General features: G+C 40.4%; 1 protein-coding gene across 3 annotated transcripts in view; it reads right to left on the bottom strand.

Annotated features, from left to right (window-relative positions):
* The window catches only part of LOC117517143 (inactive dipeptidyl peptidase 10-like), a 243,568-nt gene that overhangs the window by 13,911 nt on the left and 208,987 nt on the right, over nt 1-20,670 (bottom strand). For all 3 annotated transcript variants that reach the window (XM_034178076.1, XM_034178064.1, XM_034178071.1), the window contains 10 exons: nt 17,468-17,515; nt 17,277-17,395; nt 17,088-17,135; nt 14,518-14,613; nt 14,295-14,364; nt 10,714-10,842; nt 6,887-6,952; nt 5,781-5,835; nt 5,508-5,607; nt 25-83 (listed from right to left, as the gene is read on the bottom strand). In XM_034178076.1, coding sequence (XP_034033967.1) covers nt 25-83; nt 5,508-5,607; nt 5,781-5,835; nt 6,887-6,952; nt 10,714-10,842; nt 14,295-14,364; nt 14,518-14,613; nt 17,088-17,135; nt 17,277-17,395; nt 17,468-17,515 — 790 coding nt within the window. The remainder of the gene's footprint in view (nt 1-24; nt 84-5,507; nt 5,608-5,780; nt 5,836-6,886; nt 6,953-10,713; nt 10,843-14,294; nt 14,365-14,517; nt 14,614-17,087; nt 17,136-17,276; nt 17,396-17,467; nt 17,516-20,670) is intronic.

Raw genomic sequence — 20,670 nt, forward strand, 5'->3', positions numbered from 1 at the left:
AGTGATTTCAAAAATATAGCTCACTTGGTATCTGCTGTCTTCAGTCAAAGGCGAACCGAAGTATCTCTCTGAAAAAGATGAGGCTGAAAGAGAGAGCAGAAAGCAAATAGTTCCTGTGCAGTGATTTATGCGAATGAGCGAGAAAGGAAGATTTAGAGAAGGAAAATTTGTAATACACAATCTTGCAACTAGCTTTGACTAAATTTGTTTTTCAGAAATGAGGAGGGGAAAAAAAAATTAGCAAATGTGTGGTTTCTCATTACAGTTCCATCCAAAAACAGGCAAGTCTTTGGTCCGGGAATGACTGCACTTGTGTTAGGGCTCCTTCACAGATAGTGCAAAGTTTGGTCGAAGTGCGCATGAAGCAGGAATCATGTAAAATCATCCCTGCTTCGAACGCCTTGTACACCTGTTGCTACAACTATTTGCACACACCAGTGGCTGAAAGACAGCGTGTGCACTGTGTGAATCCGTCGATCCCTCTCGCGGCAGGTGTTGGCCAAATTCCAGCTGACACACACAAACATCCAACACCGCTCATTTGGCACTTAAAAAATGTGTAGCCATTCACACTCTTGGCAGGTCAACAGTCTGCAAACAATCACTGTCATGCTGGCAGTGAAAGTTGTCTGAGTTCCCCATGAGTGTGGCTTTGGTGTGTGCGCTGAACTGACAGGAGGTATCGCCGCTGACAGAAGCAGCTGTGGAAATCTGTTGATCTGAACATCCCAGCTGGACAAAACATACTATGTTTGGGTGGACATGGACTAACAACTGCCCACTGTGATGCGCGGGTGTCTGCTTGCTGTCATCACGTGGACATAAATAAAAATATATATCGCTGTGGCAATATTTGCTGTGGGCTGCAGTGATGGTACGCATGCTCCCTCACTGCAACCCATTGACAGGCTGCCCCCAGGCTGAAAGAAGACCATCAGATCATAACACGCAGCGGAAGATCTGACTTTCACGTCACCCATGTGAGCTCTATTCCATATGACACTGTGTCAGTTCTGGCACACTGTCCACAAGGCATGCCCGTTGGGCAGGACACGTGCGCGGGCCAGCTGGACATGCGCCAGCAGATGTGGACATGAGAAGAGCGAACTGCTTCTCATTCATGTCATTTCATGACTGTATGTCTGTGGCCATGGGTCATCTACAGAGGAACAGATGGATCATATTTGTATTGCCCGCTTGATAAGAAGGATTCAATATAATATGCTGTGTTTTTTTTAATGGTGTATGGTTTTATTTTTTTTTTAAGTACATCCATCTCTTTGTTTTCAGGTACTTTACCCACACTGTTTACAGGCCAATGATGGTAGCACAGTGGTAAAAAAAAAAAAAAAGTATTGGGCTGGCAATCAGTAAAGTGCAGGCATGAATCCCGTGGGTGGAATTTATATATATATATATATATATATATGTTCCATATCAGCGGCGCAATGTGGTTCCACAGGTACCAGCTGGTTTTTATTTAATCCACATAAGTGGCACGATGTGGTTCCATGGGTACCAGCTAGTTTTTATGTTTTATTTATTCCACATCAGTAGCGCGATGTGGGGCACCTTGCACTGTGTTCCTGCTCGAAAGATGTCGCATGCACGAACCCTTGCACCGGGATCGTGCACGCCTGCCTGCCAGTGCGATGTTTCATGGTGTGCTAATTTGAACTGTTTTGCGTTGTTTCTCCGTATTCGGCCAAACTTTGCAGTATACGAGGTCTGTTAGAAAAGTATCCGACCTTTTTATTTTTTTCAAAAACTATATGGATTTGAATCATGTGCGCTTGCATCAGCCAAGCTTGAACCTTCGTGCGCATGCGTGAGTTTTTTTCACGCCTGTTGGTTGCGTCATTCGCCTGTGAGCAGGCTTTGAGTGAGCACTGGTCCAGCTCCCTCGTTGGATTTTCATTGTCAGGGAAATGGCTGAGCGACTGCCACTTTGCTCCATGAAAAGTTTTTCAGAAACTGTGTGAGACAGCCAGGTGGAAACCATTCGGAAAATTCAGATGGCTTTTGGTGAAGAGTCTATCGGCGTCACACAGATTAAGGAGGATTACAACCGGATTAAAGACGGCCCACAGCGGCTGAGGGCGCGCCGCGCTTCAAGCAGCCATCGACAGGCTGAAATGACCAGATCATTTCCAAAGTGAAGGCTGTGTTGATCCTGGACGTCATGTGACTACCAGAGAAATCACAGAAAATGTGGACATCAGCACTTTTGCGGCACATTCCACTGTTACAGGAGATTTTGTAATGAAAGACGTGCGGAGGAATTTGCGCATCGGGACGGAGCCACTCATGGCGCACAACAAAAAACACCTCCGTGTTGGAAACAATTCGGAAGATTCAGACAGCTTTCGGTGGCTTTTCAGTCGAGTGAGTATCCGAGAAATTGTGTAACAGCTGGGCATGCCACAACATGTCCTGTGAGACTTCCAACACGGAATTCCTCCGCACGTATTTCATTACAAAATCTCCCGTAATAGTGGAATGTGCCGCAAAAGTGCTGATGTCCACATTTTCTGCGATTTCTCTGGTAGTTACGCGACGTCCCGGATCAACACAGCCTTCACTTTGGAAATGATCTGGTCGTTTCAGCCTGTCAATGGCCGCTCGAAGCGTGGTGCGCCCTCCGCCGCTGTGGGCCGTCTTTAATCCGGTTGTAATCCTCCTTAATCTGTGTGATGCCGATAGAATCTTCACCGAAAGCCATCTGAATTTTCCGAATGGTTTCCACCTGGCTGTCTCACACAGTTTCTGAAAAAATTTTCATGGAGCAAAGCGGCAGTTGCTCAGCCATTTCCCTGACAATGAAAATCCGACGAGGGGGGTGGACCAGTGCTCACTCAAAGCCTGCCCACAGGCGAATGATGCAACCGACAGGCGTGAAAAAGCTCACGCATACGCACGAAGGTTCAAGCTTGGCTGATGCAAGCGCACATGATTCAAATCCATATAGTTTTTGAAAAAAATAAAAAGGTCGGAAACTTTTCTAACAGACCTCGTATGTGAAGGGGCTTTTAAGCCTGTCAAACTACAATCACAATCCAGTCGCCCATCCACACTCCGGTACAACAGTTGAATAAAGCTTTGCAGCTAAAATTTCTAAAGTATGACTTTCATAATGAAGACTTAAGTGGCTCAGAAAATACAAACAATAACCACAGAACCATCAAACAGAATCAAGAAAACGATTTTGATAATGTTGTGAATACAGCACAGCAGAGCACATTTTTTTAAACACTATCTTCAGTTAGTTTTGGAGTTAGGAAAATGCAACGCTAACTAAGCTAAAGCTAACATATATAGGTTGCACTGCAGTATTGCACCTTTTTCCATGTTGTGAGCACTTTAATTTGGTATTTTTGTGCATTGTAGTGTATTTGTTTATTACTAGCATTTATTCTTTTATTATTGTTTATTTTGTTTAGTGCTTTTGATTCTTGGAAAGTTCTATATAAATAGTCATTATAATTACTACTATTAATAACAAACTTGTGAATTTTCAGTATATAAGTCACACCAGAGTACAAGTTGCAGCTCCTCCCAAACTAGTAACAAAACAACAATGAAAAACGCCATTTATGCCACAGAAAATACAGTAACTATGAAAGCAAACGCTCAGAAAATAACTAAATTTAAAGTTAATTCAATATATTTTATATTAATTTAATATAACTCCAACTGAAATTAGTTCTGAATTAACAGAATATAAAGCTAACACAATCTAAAGCTAACTGAATATAAGGCTAATAGAAACTAAAGCTAACTGACTATAAGGCTAATGAAAAAAATAAGGAAAGTTACAATTAACAGAATTTAAAGCTAAGAATATACAATTAACTGAGGCTAACACTAGCCAAGCACTGTATAAATCTAAGTGAATCTATAACTAAATAAATAATATGAACAGGAGAAAAGCTTTGGTTCAAGAACTAAGTTTAGTAATTTAAGTTTGAGTCTGTCATTTTGATCAGAAAATTCTAACAACCAGACTAGTGTATTTAGTAATTTCTGTACAGATAATGACATCTACAGTATAATCCAAATCTCTGGCATTTCAGTTCAGTTTTTTTGGTTCTACTGTACTAGGTGGTGAAAGATTTTGGGCCTGGGGACTTCTGTTTTGAAACATGGAAACTGGTAGACTGGTTGACGAATATAAAGTTAATTAGCCCATGTCCAGAGTTAGGATAAATTGTGATATTTATGAAAGACTTTGCTGTGTATCATAAGGCAATGCTTCAAATATCCAACACCACATGATGCTAATCTGGAACCACCTGGTGAATGAGGCCAGAAATGCCCCCTTAAGGTCATTTAGAACTGCTCAGCCATTTTTTTTTTTAAAGCTACACGATGACACCCAAGACTGTTTGACTGCCATGAGGTTCTCCAAGATATAAGTGTGAACTGTAGGACCTTTGTGGCCCGGACAGCGGTAGGATCGAACCCTGGACGGCTCGCACTAAAGACCATTCCTCTACCAGGACAGGAATTCCCCATTAGCCAAGCTAGCGGGAGCGTCTTTTCAATCAGGACCCATGACCTTCATCCTGCTACATATCTCTGCACCATTTTTGACTTCATCCCGAAGTCACAGGTGCATTTAAGCATATTCTGTGACTACCCACATCCTGTTTGTGAAGCCAATTGTGACCATAGGACCTTTGTGGCCGGGACGGCGGTGGGATCGAACCCCTGATGGCTCGCACTAAAGACCATTCATCTACCAGGTCAGCCAAAGGGGAATTCCCCGTTAGCCAAGCTAGCGGGAACATCTTTTCAATCAGGACCCAGGACCTTAATCCTGCTACATAAGCCTAGTATGCACAAAGACTTCCTAATCAGTTTTGTTTCTGGTTCTCGATTCCAGGTGACCATGAATTTTGAGGTGCACGGTGTCTGGATTTACATTTAACATAAATCTGATTCGACACAAAGCTGGGTGAGAACTTAACAGGATGTAATACGACTGAACTAATGCCTAGCCAGAATTGTTTTGTTTTTTTTAACTTTCTAGATATTTTAGGTATGTTTGCAAGTTGCTGCCTCTCTGTGACCTTTGTTTATAGATCTAAATACAAATGCAAATGCCTCACATCGGGGTGAATGTGAGGCATTATTTGTAAAGCACTTTGAGCATCTGATGTAGATGGAAAAGCGCTATAAAAAAATGCAGTCCATTTACATTCTCAGTTTAACCGTTACACATCAGGCACGACTGTTCGAACTAAAACAATGTTTGATATGATGATTTACTACATGGGGCTAGAGCCTACAAATGTAGGTCATATAATCTGGTCGCTTGCTATATTTAGCGGGTGAGATCACTGTGCCAAAGACGTGACCTCTTCTGCATTTTGGAGGGGGGTTGTGTCTAAACCATGTGTTTGGTCAGAAATGTGCTCTGAAGATCTACTCACGGGGTTGTGATGCAACAATAAAACAGAGTAAACAGAATTTGAAGACTCCAGGAAAGTTTAAACTGGACTCACCGTACATGGTCCAGTCGATGACAGGAGCCTGAACAGCTGCACACCTGATCAGCCTCTCTGCTGATTTCAGCATCATCAGCGTGATGTAGCCTCCATACGCCTACAACAGCATTAAATCAGATACATAATCAATTAAATATCAAGTGATTATCTAAAGTACATGTCACTTTGAGATGTTGTAGAAGTTGCACATTAATGCAGTCACATTCCAAATATTTATGTAGTTAAAGTTGAAAATAAAGTGGGCGAAGAGGTCAGATTCATTCGGCATACCTCGCCAAAAACGCCCACACGTGTGCGATCGATAAACGGCAGGTTCACCAGGTATCTGTGGTGTGCACAAACAGCATTTTAATTACACTACAACTCTAACTTCATTTTGCATTTACATCTGAAAGGATCAGGTCAGGAGGTCAAGAACAGAAACACACAGAGCTGTGTTTAAGTTACATTATTCTATTTTTCTTTTCACATTTGACACACTGCACACATTCAGCTGAAGCATTCATGAAAAGTTCAGTAGAGGAACCTTCAGTTCACGGCTACCAAGCAATAAAGTCAAAGTTCACTTTCTGGCAATAACGGAATACTTGGAATACTTTTTTAAACAGATACTTCTCCATTAAATGAGTCACCATCTACCTACCACACATGCATTTCCAAAAAATATATCCTGTGCTTTGAAAGCAGCACGTGTTCAAACAGTAATTGCGGTAAGAGGACAACTGCTCTGAGATTAAACTGTTTCTCCTTAAAGCTGCAGTATGTAGGATTTAGGGAATGTTTATATGCAGAAATGGAATACAGCATTCATAATCATCTATTTGTTCATGGAGAATTACCTGCAAAAATGATTGTGTGTTGTCATAAGCATAGAATGAGCACTTTGTATCTACACAGGAGCGGCTCCCCTCATGCTCGAGCTGCCATGTTGTTGCAGGCCAACAAACTTGAAAACCCTCATATTTGTGGAATGGAAGCTCATTCATGTTGCTTATCACAAGAGAAGACCAAGGGGCATGAAACCCCATTGGAAAAAGAAGCAAAAAATTTGACGCGTAATAAACTCATGACCAGTGAAAGAATAATGCAATTTACAAGATCACCACTAGTTGTCCATAAATTCTATACACTGTAGCTTTAAGCAGCTGGGTATTGTTATTATCATTATTATTGTTGTTGTTATTTATTTTTTTTTAATGTTTTAAATTTGCATTTCTCATTATCATGTCATCTGAAGAAAATCTTCTGTTCCTGTACTCATAATGTGACCAAAAGTTAAAAGTATTTCTAAATGAACAGAAATCAGATGAAATGGTGATGAACAGTCATCACCAGCCTGAATTCATGCTTCCAGATGCACAGAACATATTACATACTCCAGGGCTGCTATGTGATCCTCTGTGTCCACCATCCCGAGCTTCTGGTGGATCTGCTGTAAAACCCTGTGAAATGACAGAAGGATTTGGGTTTGTTGAGGGCCAGCTTTCATTTTGCATCAAAAGAGCATGTGATATTTGATCATATGTTAGTAATTTCTTTTGTTTTTTCCCATTTTGCCCAGGGGCACCACAGTGGATCTGGTATGGATCCGCATGTTTATTTAGTACTAATTTCACACTAGATGGTCTTCCTAATGTAGTATCAGTTGCACAAGTAGAATGAGGCAAAGGTGACCTTCAACTAGGGATTTTCTCTTTTGCAAGCAAGCACACTGTGTACTGGTTAAAGAAACTATTGAATTCTATGTATTATCTTTTTATTGTTTTAATGTACCTCATATCCATGATAAACATAAGCTACAGAAGTTGTCAGATGTATATTCTGTTTGAGTGTGCATTCACATGCACCCGTGCATGTAAATGTCTTGGCAGTTTTGGGCATTCAGTGATTTCTTGGAATTGTTCTTTTGCTAGGGCAGAATGATGACACTATACATCTTTGAAAAGAAAACACCCAGCTGAAAGTGGTTACTGACCTCAGCTGGGGAAGCCTGGCACCACTGGGCCTCAGGGCCAATATAAGACTTCTTACTGAAGTCATCACAGGGTTAAAATAATACACAGTGGGTCAGAAATGTATCAAGATTATTAATCCAGTGGTGCTGAAAGGTCAAAAATGTCTTAAATTAAGGATGCTTATCTTCCACTAAGTGACTGTGGTTGACTCCAGCTCATAGTGTCTCTTGGCTGATATATACATACATATATACAGTTGTACGCAAAAGTTTGGGCACCCCTGATAATTTCCATGATTTTCCTTTATAAATCATTGGTTGTCTGGATCATAAATTTCAGTTAAATATATCATATAGCAGACAAACACACTGATATTTCAGAAATGAAATGAAGTTTCTAGTATTTGCAGAAAGAGTGCAATAATTATTTAAACTAAATTAGGCAGGTGCATAAATTTGGGCACCCTTTTCATTTTATTGATTTGAATACATGTAGCACTAATTATTGAAACACAAAATTGGTTTGGTAAGCTCACTGACCCTTGACCTCCTTACACAGGTGAATCCAATCATGGGAAAGGGTATTTAAGGTGGCCATTTGCCAATGTTTCCCTCTTTGCATCTCTTCTATTGAATGGCAACATGGGATGTTCTAAACAATGCTCAAACGACCTGAAAACAAAGATTGTTCAACATCATGGTTTACGGGAAGGATACAAAAAGCTATCTCAGAGATTTCAGCTGTCAGTTTCCACTGTGAGGAACATAGTGAGGAAATGGAAGGCCACAGGCACAGTACTAGTTAAGGCCTGAAGTGGCAGGCCAAGAAAAATCTCAAATAAGCTGAAGCGAAGGATGGTGAGAACAGTCACAGTCAACCCACAGACCTGCTCCAAAGACCTACAACATGTTCTTGCTGCAGATAGTGTCTCTGTGCATCATTCAACTATACAGCACACTTTGTACAAGAAGATGCTGTATGATGCTGTAATGCACAGGACGCCTTTTCTGCGTACATGGCACAAACAGAGTCACTTGAGGTATGCTAAAGCACATTTGGACAAGCCAGCTTCATTTTGGAATAAGGTGCTGTGGACTGATGAAACTAAAAGCATTCCAAAAAAAAAAACACTTGCTACCTACAGTAAAATTTGGAGGTGGTTCCATCATGCTGTGAGGCTGTGTGGCCAGTGCAGGTACTGGGAATCTTGTTAAAGTTGAGGGTCACATGGATTCCAGTCAATATCAGCAGATTCTTGAGAACAATGTTTATGAATCAGTGACAAAGTTGAAGTTGCACTGGGGCTGGATCTTTCAACAAGGCAACCACCCTATACACTGCTCAAAAATCTACTAAGGCATTTATGCAGAGGAACAAGTACAACGTTCTGGAATGGCCATCTCAGTCCACAGACCTGAATATTATTGAAAATCTGTGGTGTGATTTTAAGTGAGCTGTCCATGCTCGGAAACCAATACACCTGAGTGAACTGGAGATGTTTTGTAAAGAAGAATGGTCCAAAATAAGTACCTTCAACCAGAATCCAGACTCACATTGGAAGCAATAGGAAGCATTTAGAAGCTATTATTTCTGCAAAAGGAGGAGCTACTAAATATTGATGTTTTTTTTTTTCCTTTGAGGTGCACAAATTTATGCACCTGCCCAATTTTGTTTAAAGAATTATTGCACACTTTCTGTAAATCCTATAAACTTCATTTAACTTCTCAAATATCACTGTGTTTGTCTGCTATATGATATATTTAACTGAACTTGATGATCCAAACAACCAACGATTTATGTGGGAAAATCATGGAAATCATCAGGGGAGCACAAACTTTTACATACCACTGTATATATGTTTGACAGCACTGGATTTACTCACATAGTGCAATGAGAACATCCAAGTAGCTGAGAAAGACAGTCATAGATTTGCACAAAAAGTCACAATTTCTAGAGAACAATTTCTCAAAAACGTCAGATTCTAACTTGTTCCAGACGGCTGGTCAGGAACAAGCCAGGAACCACTAAGGCACAAGTGTGCCATGAAATGGAATGTGCTGGAACACAGATGTCACTGTTGACACTCCAGCTAGTTTTACATGTTGCTGCACTAAAAGGCTGCTGTCAAAGAAAAAGAATCTGCAACACAGGTTTATGGTCAGATGAGATGAAATTTGAGTAGTTTCCATGCTGACCTGATGTATATTAGGAGGAAAAAAGATGAGGTGTTCAACCACGAGAATACTGTACCAGCTTTTAAGCATGGTGGCAGTAGTATAATGTTCTGGGACTTGCTGCTAGTGGAACCGGTGCCCTGGAGGTTGTATGTCTGGGTGGTTGTATGTTTGGGTGTTGCCAGCTTGAGGATTGACACCTGGACACAGTTGGGTCTTCCGAGTTTGTTGATGGCTTCCTCAAGCATATTTTCAAGGTGAAACTTGCTAAGGGACATTTAATCAACTATGAGGTGTGCCATATGTATGTTTGTGACCTTTCACTGTTTTTAGAAAACCCAACATAAATCTTGTGCAACAACTTCTTTTGCTATTACAGATGGATTTTCTAGATTCTGTCCCTGAAAAAGGAGTTGCCCATGGTAAATGTGGGTGATTCTGTAACTACGGGCGCTATTGGCCTTGTAAATGTAATTTCCACCACACCATTGCCTTACAATATAAAGCGCTTTGGGGCAACTGTTTGTTGTGATTTGGCGCTATATACATGTGCTCTGATGTCACTGTTTATCTCCATAGAAACTACCCAAACAATGTTTCATACAAACTGTTTAAAGGGACATTACAGTGTTGTGGTGGAAATTACGGCAATAGTGTGGGACAACTACATTTTGTTTAAAAAAATCACAACAGTTGTATGACATTGAATACCCCAATTATGTTTTGATTATTTTACTGATATTTTATTCAGAGATATTTTAAAACATTAGAAAAAACGTTTCTTTACCATTCATTTTTATCATTGAAGATCAAAAGTCTGGGTATGGGACAAGCACAAAATGGCAATATTTGCATATAATGATGCTGAAAAAAGGTGAAAAAGTCATCATAGACTACTAGAACAAATTTCTTAACACACTTTCATTGTAACGATAACTATAAAAGTGTGAAATTTCCCCTTTTTTCTGTTTTTCATATAATATGATCAAAGGACATAATAAGTGCCGGTAGTCTAAGAATCACCCATGTATGTATATTTCTGACCACAACTATACAAAGAGTATGAGTGTGTACCTTTGACCTCTGAACTCTGTCCCGCTTCCATCAAGCCGCGCCACGATGACCTGCTCTGTTCCCACCAATACCTGGTCCCAGCCCAACCTGAACTCTTCAGTCACCACCTGATCGGCCGGAGAACTGCGTCTGTCAGGAGACACCCAAAAATAAAACTATAAAACTAATGAAGCAGCTTCAAGGAAGTTATTATAAGCAGGAAAATTAAACCCAGTTTTGGTGAGAATGTGACTGCTAGAAAATGTACATCTTCTAACAAGGGATTTTTAGTTTGGCAGTGAAACCTCTAAGATTTGACAATTGATGACACAAATGTTCACTCCATTCCATTGGTAAACAAACTGCATTTATATAGCTCTTTGATGGTGAAATCACTTTACATTGATGCCTCACATTCACCCACTCACAAACCACTCTGAGTGCTGCCACGAAAGGTGCTTACTTCACACCGGGGGCAATGTGGGGATTAGGGACCTTGCCTGGGAGCCCCGAGTGGTTTTACACTCTGACCCCGATTTGAATTGAGGGTCCTCTGATCACAAACCCACTGGTTTAATTACTTGACCATCACCTCCATTTTCATGAATTTTGTGGAATGGGAGACTAAGAAATAGCACATGTGCTGCATTTCTATCACACAACTGTTTTACACCATGGGTGATAGAATCAAACTGTTTCAAATCTATTTTTATTGGGTTTAAATCAGATAATCTCTTCTTTATTGTCTTTAAAAGACTCTAAAGTAAAAGTAAAATGTCTGGAATTTGTTTTATTGTAGTTCAATTGTTTTAAGATGCTATCGTAATCGTAACCAGAGTAACTGGCTTTAAGCAAATCTGATTAAATACAGTTTAGGATACTTAGATTTTATGTGATTTTTTTTTAAATGCTCTACACCAAGGAAATCTGGTTTAAAATACTGATAATCCACATGAAATGGGTGTTAAACTAGATATGAGCCATTAAAAAATGTTTACTAGCTCAGTCTAAAGTATTGATAAATTGGATGAAATTTGATCCAAAGGGGTTTAATCAAAAGTGTAGAATTTGATTTACTCAGATAATCCTTTTACTTTTTCATCATTGCTCTCCACTGTGATATTTACTCTTCTTGATGTGATATTGAACAATAAATCCAATAGTTAAACCAAATCATTGAGATCAAGTAGTACATTTTTCCTCAGTAGTTCTGGAATTTGGACTGGTGTTTTTCTCCTCTTTATTGTTTAACTTTTCCATAGACAAATTATTCAGTTTTCTGGAGTATAAGTGGCACCTTACCCCCGCCCCCCAAAAAAGCCTCTTCAAGAAGAAAAAACATATATAGGTCACACTAGAGTATAAATCGCACCCTTTTCTGTATTATGAGCTCTTTGATTTGGGATTTTTGTGCATTGTTGTAGTCTATTTATTATTACTGGCATTTACTCTTTTATTATTGTTTATTTTGTTTAGTACTTTTATTCTTTGGAAAGTTCTATATAAATAGTTATTATAATTACTATATTTAATAACAAACTTGTGAATTTTCGTTATCGAAGTCTCACCGGAGTATAAGTTGCAGGGCCTTGCAAACTTGTAGAAAAAGAAAAAGTGACTTATACTCCAGAAAATAAGGTAGTGATAAAAATTCACCAGAAGTGTAAGTTAGTGGTCATCATTAGAGATCATCAGATTGAGTTTTATTCATTTGCTGCTGATGGTGTAATGCTGTAAAACCTTTTTTGGTGCTGTAGTGCACGTGATGAAAATAGATAGATAAAATAGATAGATAGATAAAATAGATAGATAGATAGATAGATAGATAGATAGATAGATAGATAGATAGATAGATAGATAGATAGATAATTTGTAATGAAATTAACACTATTATAGGTGCTATCACCCACAACCCCATCCCAGTTGAAGATGAGTGATTGATAAGTGCCAACACTGTTAGCATCCAAAATTAAATCAAATGGTAGTTTCAGTCCCTGCTGCGATGGGCTACAGCCCCCCTGACCTGCTGCTCATGAAACATCAATCATACAACAAATAAATAACTAAAATAGATGACAAAAATACAATAACATTACATTAAAAACAGTCAGTCAGTTGTAAAACTGACAGACTATAAAGTTATACAAACATAAAAAGACACAAGACTCTCTTGCTAGATCAGAGTGTTGTGCAATCTAATGGCACGAGGCACAAAGGACTTCCTCAGTCTGTCTGTGGTGCAGCGCTGGGACAGCAGTCTGCCGCTGAACACACTCCTCCTCTCTCTGAAGGCCTCGTATAGAGGGTGTGAGGCATTGTTCATAATTGCCTTGAACTGGGACAGAGTCCTCTGCTCAATCACATCTTCCACTGGAGCCAGCTTCAGTTCCACCACTGACCCAGCCTTTTTAATGATCTTATTCAGGCGGGAGATGTTCTTCTTACTGGTGCTGCACCAACAGACCACTGCATAGAGGAGAGCACTCGCCACCACTGACTGATAAAACATGTACAGAAGTTTAGAGGAGATGTTAAATGAGCCCAGCTTTCGGAGAAAGTACAGCCTAGACTGACTCTTCTTATAAAGAAGGTCTGTGTTGGCTGTCCAGTCCAGCTTCTTGTCCAACACTACTCCCAGGTACTTATAAGATGGTACCATCTCTACATCACTTCCCCCTATGCGTACCGGCTGAGGGATTGGAGACTTCTTTCTGAAGTCCAGAACCATTTCCTTAATTTTCTGAACATTCAGCTGGAGCTGATTCTTTTGGCACCAAACCACAAAATCCTCCACCAACTGCCTATACTGTCTCTCCTCTCCCTCTCTGATGCAGGCCACAATAGCTGTATCATCAGAAAACTTCTGTATATGGCAAGTTGCAGTGTTATGGCGGAAGTCAGATGTATACAGTGTGAATAGAGCAGGAGACAGTGCCGTCCCCTGGGGGGCTCCCACACTGCAGCTCAGGGTACTGGAGATGTTTTGTCCCATGCGGACATACTGCGGCCTGTTATTTAAATAGTCCATAATCCAGGACACAAGGAGTGGCTCCACAGCCATTCCAATAAGCTTCTCCTGCAGCAGTTGAGGCTGAATAGTATTAAAAGCACAGGAGAAATCAAAAAATAGCACCCTCACAGTGCAGCCTCCTTCGTCCAGGTATGAGAGGGTGCGATGGAGAAGGTAGAGGACAGTGTCCTCCACCCCCACTCTCTCTCTATATGCAAACTGGAGAGGATCTTGGACATGCTGTACCTGTGGCTTCAGCAACTGCAGCACTAACCTCTCCAAGGTCTTCATTATATGAGAGGTCAGTGCTACAGGGCGATAATCATTATTGTCCCTGGTATGCCTGACCTTAGGCAGTGGGACAATACAAGATGTTTTCTAGAGGGAGGGGACATGTCCCAGCTGCAGGCTCAGGTTAAAGAGATACTGGAGAGGATTCCCAAGCTCCTTTGCACAAGCTCTCAGCCGCCTGGGACACACATTATCTGGACCGGCTGCTTTCCTGATGTTTAACCTCTGCAGCTCCCTCCTCACCTGATGTTCTGTGATATAAAGGAGAGCTGAATGGGAGGGGGCAGAGGTGCAGACTTACATGATGAGGAGAAGACCGTAGAGGTAGGACTCAGAGAAATCAGGAGGATAGATGACCTTCAGAGGCAACTCTGTGAGAAGAACGAGATGAAACATTAGCTGGAAGAACAGGTGACTGAGGGCGAGTCAGAAGGACGGAAAAGGAGGTCGGGACGACAGCCGAGCACCTGACAAACACACAGACACACACATGCACACAGCTGTTAGACGTGCATAATTACTACCAAAGTTATGTGTAATCATCCTAATTTCAGTCTGCGCGCTCCTTTTAGTCTCCAGCACTGACCGCAGAGGGACGTTGTTCTCCATGATGAAATATGCTGTAAAATAAAACAGAATAAAGTCAACAAAATAAAGTGTTTTAAAGGAGACCCCAAAATGGAAAACACATACAGTACTCAAAAAATTTACCAGCCTAATGTCACCAAAAATGATTAATAACCAGCTAATACGAGTCAAGCTACTTAGCAACCACACCACGCTAAATTAAGCTAGCAAAGCATTGCATTTTGTTTATTAGCTGCAAGCAGCAAAGCTACCTTGAATAATTTTTGGTAGTTAGCTTGAATCCTGATCTGGCAGGGTTGGTGACCAAGTGATTAGTGTGCTTGGTATCACAGCCGAACGTTCTTGGTTCAAATCCCACCACTGCCACATTTCTCCATGTAATGTGGAGTTGCGTCAGGAAGGACATCCGGTGTAAATCTTGTGCCAAATCAATGTGCAGATCCACCTTGAATCTTCTCTGGTGACCCCGAGTGAAAAAACAAGGGAGCAGCTGAAGGGACTTACTATCTTTCAGCCAGACATATCCTTTTTTCATCCTATCACTGTTTAGTGATGCATTAAAAAACATTGAATAAATGCACATTTATTTATTTAGATTCAATTCAAGTTACACAATCTAATGTTTTAAGCATATACGCCATTCTCAGTTTACATGATTGTGAACTTGCTCGATGGGTAGCAGAAGTATTGCGTGTTGAAGACCATAAACAATGACTGTACACTCAGTTAAATTTTTTCTTTAGTTATTTAATTGCTAGCTCTACAAAATACAATTTGAGTGAAGTCCTGAGCTGATGAACCTCCAAATTTCTCTGTGCCTATTTGCTCAATTTTTTGTGTAAATTATGCGAAATAGAAGATTGATAATAAGGTTTGTAACAGGCCAGTTGTCCTATAAATGAATTGCCATAAAATTGGTAGGATTAGCCACACATTGTTTGTAAACAAATTTGTAAAACAGCTTAAAGCAGTAATAGTGTATATATATATATATATATATATATATATATATATATATATATATATATATATATATATATATATATATATATATATATATATATATATGCTGAAAGATGAATCGTCGCACCAGTCTGAGGTCAAGAGCGCTCTGGAGCAGGTTTTCATCCAGGATGTCTCTGTACGTTGCTGCATTCATCTTTCCTGACTAGTCTCCCAGTTCCTGTTGCTGAAAAACATCCCCACAGCATGATGCTGCCACCACCATGCTTCAGTAGGGATGGCGCCTGGTTTCCTCCAAACACGATTCCTGGCATTCACGCCAAAGAGTTCAGTCTTTGTCTCACCAGAGAATTTTTTCAGGTGCCTTTTATCAAACTCCAGTTGGGCTGCCATGTGCCTTTTACTAAGGAGTGGCTTCTGTCTGGCCACTCTACCATACAGGCCTGATTGATGGATTTCTGCAGAGGTGGTTGTCCTTCTGAAAGGTTCTCCTCTCTCCACAGAGGAATGTTGCGCTCTGACAGAATGACCATCGGGTTCTTGGTCACCTCCCTGACTAAGGCCCTTCTCACCCGATCACTCAGTTCAGGCCGGCGGCCAGGTGTAAGAAGAGTCCTGGTGGATCGAAACTAATTCCATTTATGGATGATGGAGGCCACTATGATAATTGGGACCTTCAAAGCACCAGAAATGTTTCTGTACCCTTCCCCAGATTTGTGCCTCGAGACAATCCTGTCTCTGAGGTCTACAGACAATTCCTTTGACTTTATGTTTGGTTTGTGCTCTGACATGCACTGACAACTGTGGGACCTTATATGTAGACAAGTGTGTGTCTTTCCAAAACATGTCCAGTCAACTGAATTTACCCCAGGTGGACTCCACTTAAGCCGTAGAAACATCTCAAGGATGATCAGTGGAAACAGGAGGCACCTGAGCTTAATTTTGAGCTTCATGGCAAAGGCCGTGAATAGTTATGTACATGTGATTTCTTAGTTTGTTTTTTAGTTTTAATAAATTTGCAAAACTTTTTTTACATTGTCATTATGGGGTATTGTGTGTAGACATTTGAGGGAAAAATGAATTTCATCCATTTTGGAATGAGGCTGTAACATGACAAAATGTGGAAAAAATGAAGCGCTGCGAATACTTTCTGGATGCACGGAGTTTTGTCAAGAGCTCTAGTGTATTCGTGTACATACATATCACAAAAAACATTTGGAATATTTTCAGATAAGTTTTCTTTCTTTTGTCCTACCTGTACAGGAGCTCTGAAAATTATTGTTGTCAGATTGGAGAAATGAAAAGTGGCCAATTAAAAGTGTGATTTTTTTTTTTTTTTTTTTAAACCCTCTTGATAAAGACCAAATTTCCCGCACTTTATGGCACGCCATCAAACTCAACAGCCGTTGATGTTTTTATAAACGTGAAATGATGTGTAATTGCTGCTAATTATTTTCCATTTCAAATCAGGCATAAGAGAAAAAGAAAAAAGAGCCAGCAAACATTTAAAACTAAACTGAATAAAAATTGGACCAACACTTACAGTCCATGTCATCAAAATTTAGAAGCAGCACAGCTGGAACTCCAGGACCTGCACAAGAAAATAACACTGTTTTTAAGGAAGCTGAGATGAGCTGGATCCTCTGGACACAGAAAACATTTTACATCCAAAGGATGAAACGTGAAAAAACCAAATTATCAGATGCGTTGTCTCATATGTCCTCTCACTTACCTTTACAGTGTAGGATGGCATGCTGTGCATCGGCACTGACATCGGCGTTGAAGAACCTACAGTCCTCCTTCAGTCCACAGGTGAGGCATTGCCGTGGAAACAGTCCCATGGTGGACACACTGTCATGAGAGAAACTAACTGATTTAAAAATGTTTTTTTAATGCATGGTATTATTTTAATGTGCTGCACACCTGTATACATGTCTCTGTTGTGCAGATTCCTCTGTACTCAAAAAGTATCTGTTGAGGAAACAATGATTTACCAAAGAAGGACAAGTTCATTCATCTGTTGCACTTGTGTTTTCAATTGTCACTGCACAGAGTCACAGGCACACTGCAAACACAAAATCATTGTACTCACAATGCAAAACAGCCGTCATGTTAAATCTTCCAGATTGAACATGCAGCAGCATGAATAAGTTTGGAAAACTGTCACACTTTATGAAGTCATACAATAGTTTGGGAAGCATCTTTTATTCTTCTACTCCTCTCAGGTCCTTGGCATAATTTCCAATAAATTTGTAATGTGGATGAAGGTTGAGTCTGAAATTACCCTTAAAGGGTTTGTTTTGGCAAAGGTCAAGGTCACTGCGGTTAAATTTCAAAATGTAAGTTTTACACTCCGATTGCCACCAAGCATGGCACACATATGGTGGGTGGTTCTAGAGTTGCCCATCTGAGGTCAAATTTGCCAAAGGTCAATCATTGAGGTTAAGGTCATTGGCACCAAAGGTCAGAGTTTTTTTTTTTTTACTGTGATTTACACCAAAGCTGGCACACATGTACAGGTCTGTTGTTGAATTGTCCAGGAAGATCAGATTTGCCAAAGGACAATGACTGGGGTCAAGGTCATCCCTTTCTGTCTTTGTAAACCATCTCCTCCCAGGTCCATTTGCTGATTTCTACCAAACTTGGTGTCAATGAAGTTAGACCCTGAAACTACCCTTAAAAAAAAACTCATTTTGGCAAAGGTCAAGGATTTCTAATTATCAACCCAATTTGAATCAAATGTGGCACACAGGATTGCCTGAGCAAGGTCAGCCACAGGTCAATCATTTGGATGAAAGTCAAGATCAGATTTATCTAATAAATAAATGTCAGATTGTTGTTGCTCTGCCTTCATGCCTGCAGGTTCTGTTCCCTATTCAGAACAATTATATATATTAACGACATGATATATATTAAGAAACTATATCAAAATATTTTTGGTGGCTTGTCTATAGAAAGCTGGCTATAAAAGTGATGATTTAGTTGCATTATAGTAAAGGGTGTCCACTTGCGCATTCAATTATTTGGCTTTTTTATTTTTTTATTTACTTTTTACATGATGTTGCACAGATTTATTTTCACATGAAGTTGATAGGACATACTTTAGAAAGTATAATATGGAGAAGCCTGAATTTGTGTTATTATTTTTTTAGTTTGTCATTCAAAAAAATTAAAGTGCTTGCAAACTCTTGCAAACTCTCTGTATTTGATATCCACTTACATGCAAATTGGTCCTTCTCTGTTAAGTGGGAAGAATTAATAGTATTGACAGTGAGAGTGGCAGCGCAGTAATCGTACAGGTGACAGTAATGCAGTGGTGGGAGTTGTAGCAGTCACAAAAATGACCTTAATAATAGCAATTACAATAATTGTAGCATTGCGGTGTTAGAGCAGTGATAAGCACTGCTGAAATAAATACCATTCAAATTTAATGTCAATAGCAGAAGTGGGGTGGGTGGGGTTGTGTAATGGCAGCCAGGAAAATCATTCTGTATTTATTTAAATACTGACTAAAGCTGATGATGACCTGATAAGATAGTGCCTTATCAGTGTAATACAGTAATGTATCGGAAAATAACCACAGAGCACAGTGCACACATGTTACAGTGTGCACTGTGCACCAGTGTCCATGCAGTGAAGAGGAAGCAGGTGTTGCACAGGATGTCCCATCTGTGGCCGATGCATACCTCTAGTGAGAGAAAAATAAAAAATGTAACCATGCCAAGTTTTATTTGACAGTCAAAATGCCACTGTGTGCTCTAAACATAATTTTCTCCTGTGTTTGATTAATTTAAGCACCCATCCTAAGTGTGCACCCTGTGTCACATTGCCAAGCACACACAAAGAACAGAGATAGACAGTAACACCCTGAGTGATGCACGTTGTCACTATTACGTGTTTATGTGGATCATAACAAACATACATTTGAGCACAGAACAGATTTTTTTCTTAGGGCCCTGTCCCACTGGGGAGACGATCAATTGCATATGAATTGAGTACACAAATTATGGGCGTTCGTTGTCGTCCGCAACAAAAATGGCCAAAAATGACAAATGTCCCAGTATGAATTACGGATATATTAATAATATATAGCGAATATATGATAAACAATCACGGTTATATAACACATGTAGTGAGGAAACTGATCCGACACATTGAGATTATCACGGCAGTATTACGGGTGTATTATGAATGCATCGAGCACGTGTTGCGTGTGCACGGCATCTGCATTGCGGTCATAAAATAAGCTCACTCGGGCCGTCGGCATCACTATTCACACCAACAATACAGCCTCTGGAGCATTTGCTGGACTTGGACAAGTTGATCACAGAGTTGATGTTCATTTTGTCATGTGAGGGTTAACTGTTCATGAGTTTGGGGAGCGGGAGGGGGGAAGACGCTTGGGGTGTGAGACGGTGTTTTTTTTTTTTTTTTTTGAGAGTGTCACAGAAAACAGACTTCAGCGTGAGTTGTGGCTAAACAGCAACTCTTCCTTTTGTTGGAGTTAAACACGATTGCAGCAGCTATGTCTTTGTGGATCTACACAGCCGGACCAGCACTGACTGGCAGGTATGTCACTTTCTGCCACACTTTGGGTTTACGTGACGTGTTTGTTATGCATTCACAGACTGTCCGCAAATCAGCTGCAAAGCAAATGTAATAAAAACGCTTTATTCGTGGCCAATTTGTATGCATTCGCTACAACATATTTTAGTTTGTGATGTGGACGTGTTAGGCACGATATACTGTATATCTGTTTTACTCACTGTCCCAGTCCGCTGCCAAGCCGCAAATCCCCGTCAGTGTCAGATATCAGCGGTTAACGGCAGATATACAGCGCATAGAGCAGGGGCGGGCAACGAGGGCCGAGACACTGCAGGTTTTCCTTGCAACCAATCACCTCACCAGGTGGGTTGCTGATGAGCTTCTCCCCTGCACATAAACACCTGGTCATCAATGAAATCACCTGCTGAGACACCTGAACATTAATGAAATCACCTGTGAAGGTGACTGGTAGCAAGGAAAACCTGCAATGTCTCGGCCCTTAATGGCACATGATTGCCCACCCCTGGCATAGAGTGAGTATGTATTGTGTATGAATTCAGTATATATGGAGTATGTAAGGC

The sequence above is a fragment of the Thalassophryne amazonica genome, chromosome 1 (assembly GCF_902500255.1).
Source record: "Thalassophryne amazonica chromosome 1, fThaAma1.1, whole genome shotgun sequence".
Taxonomy (NCBI): domain Eukaryota; kingdom Metazoa; phylum Chordata; class Actinopteri; order Batrachoidiformes; family Batrachoididae; genus Thalassophryne; species Thalassophryne amazonica.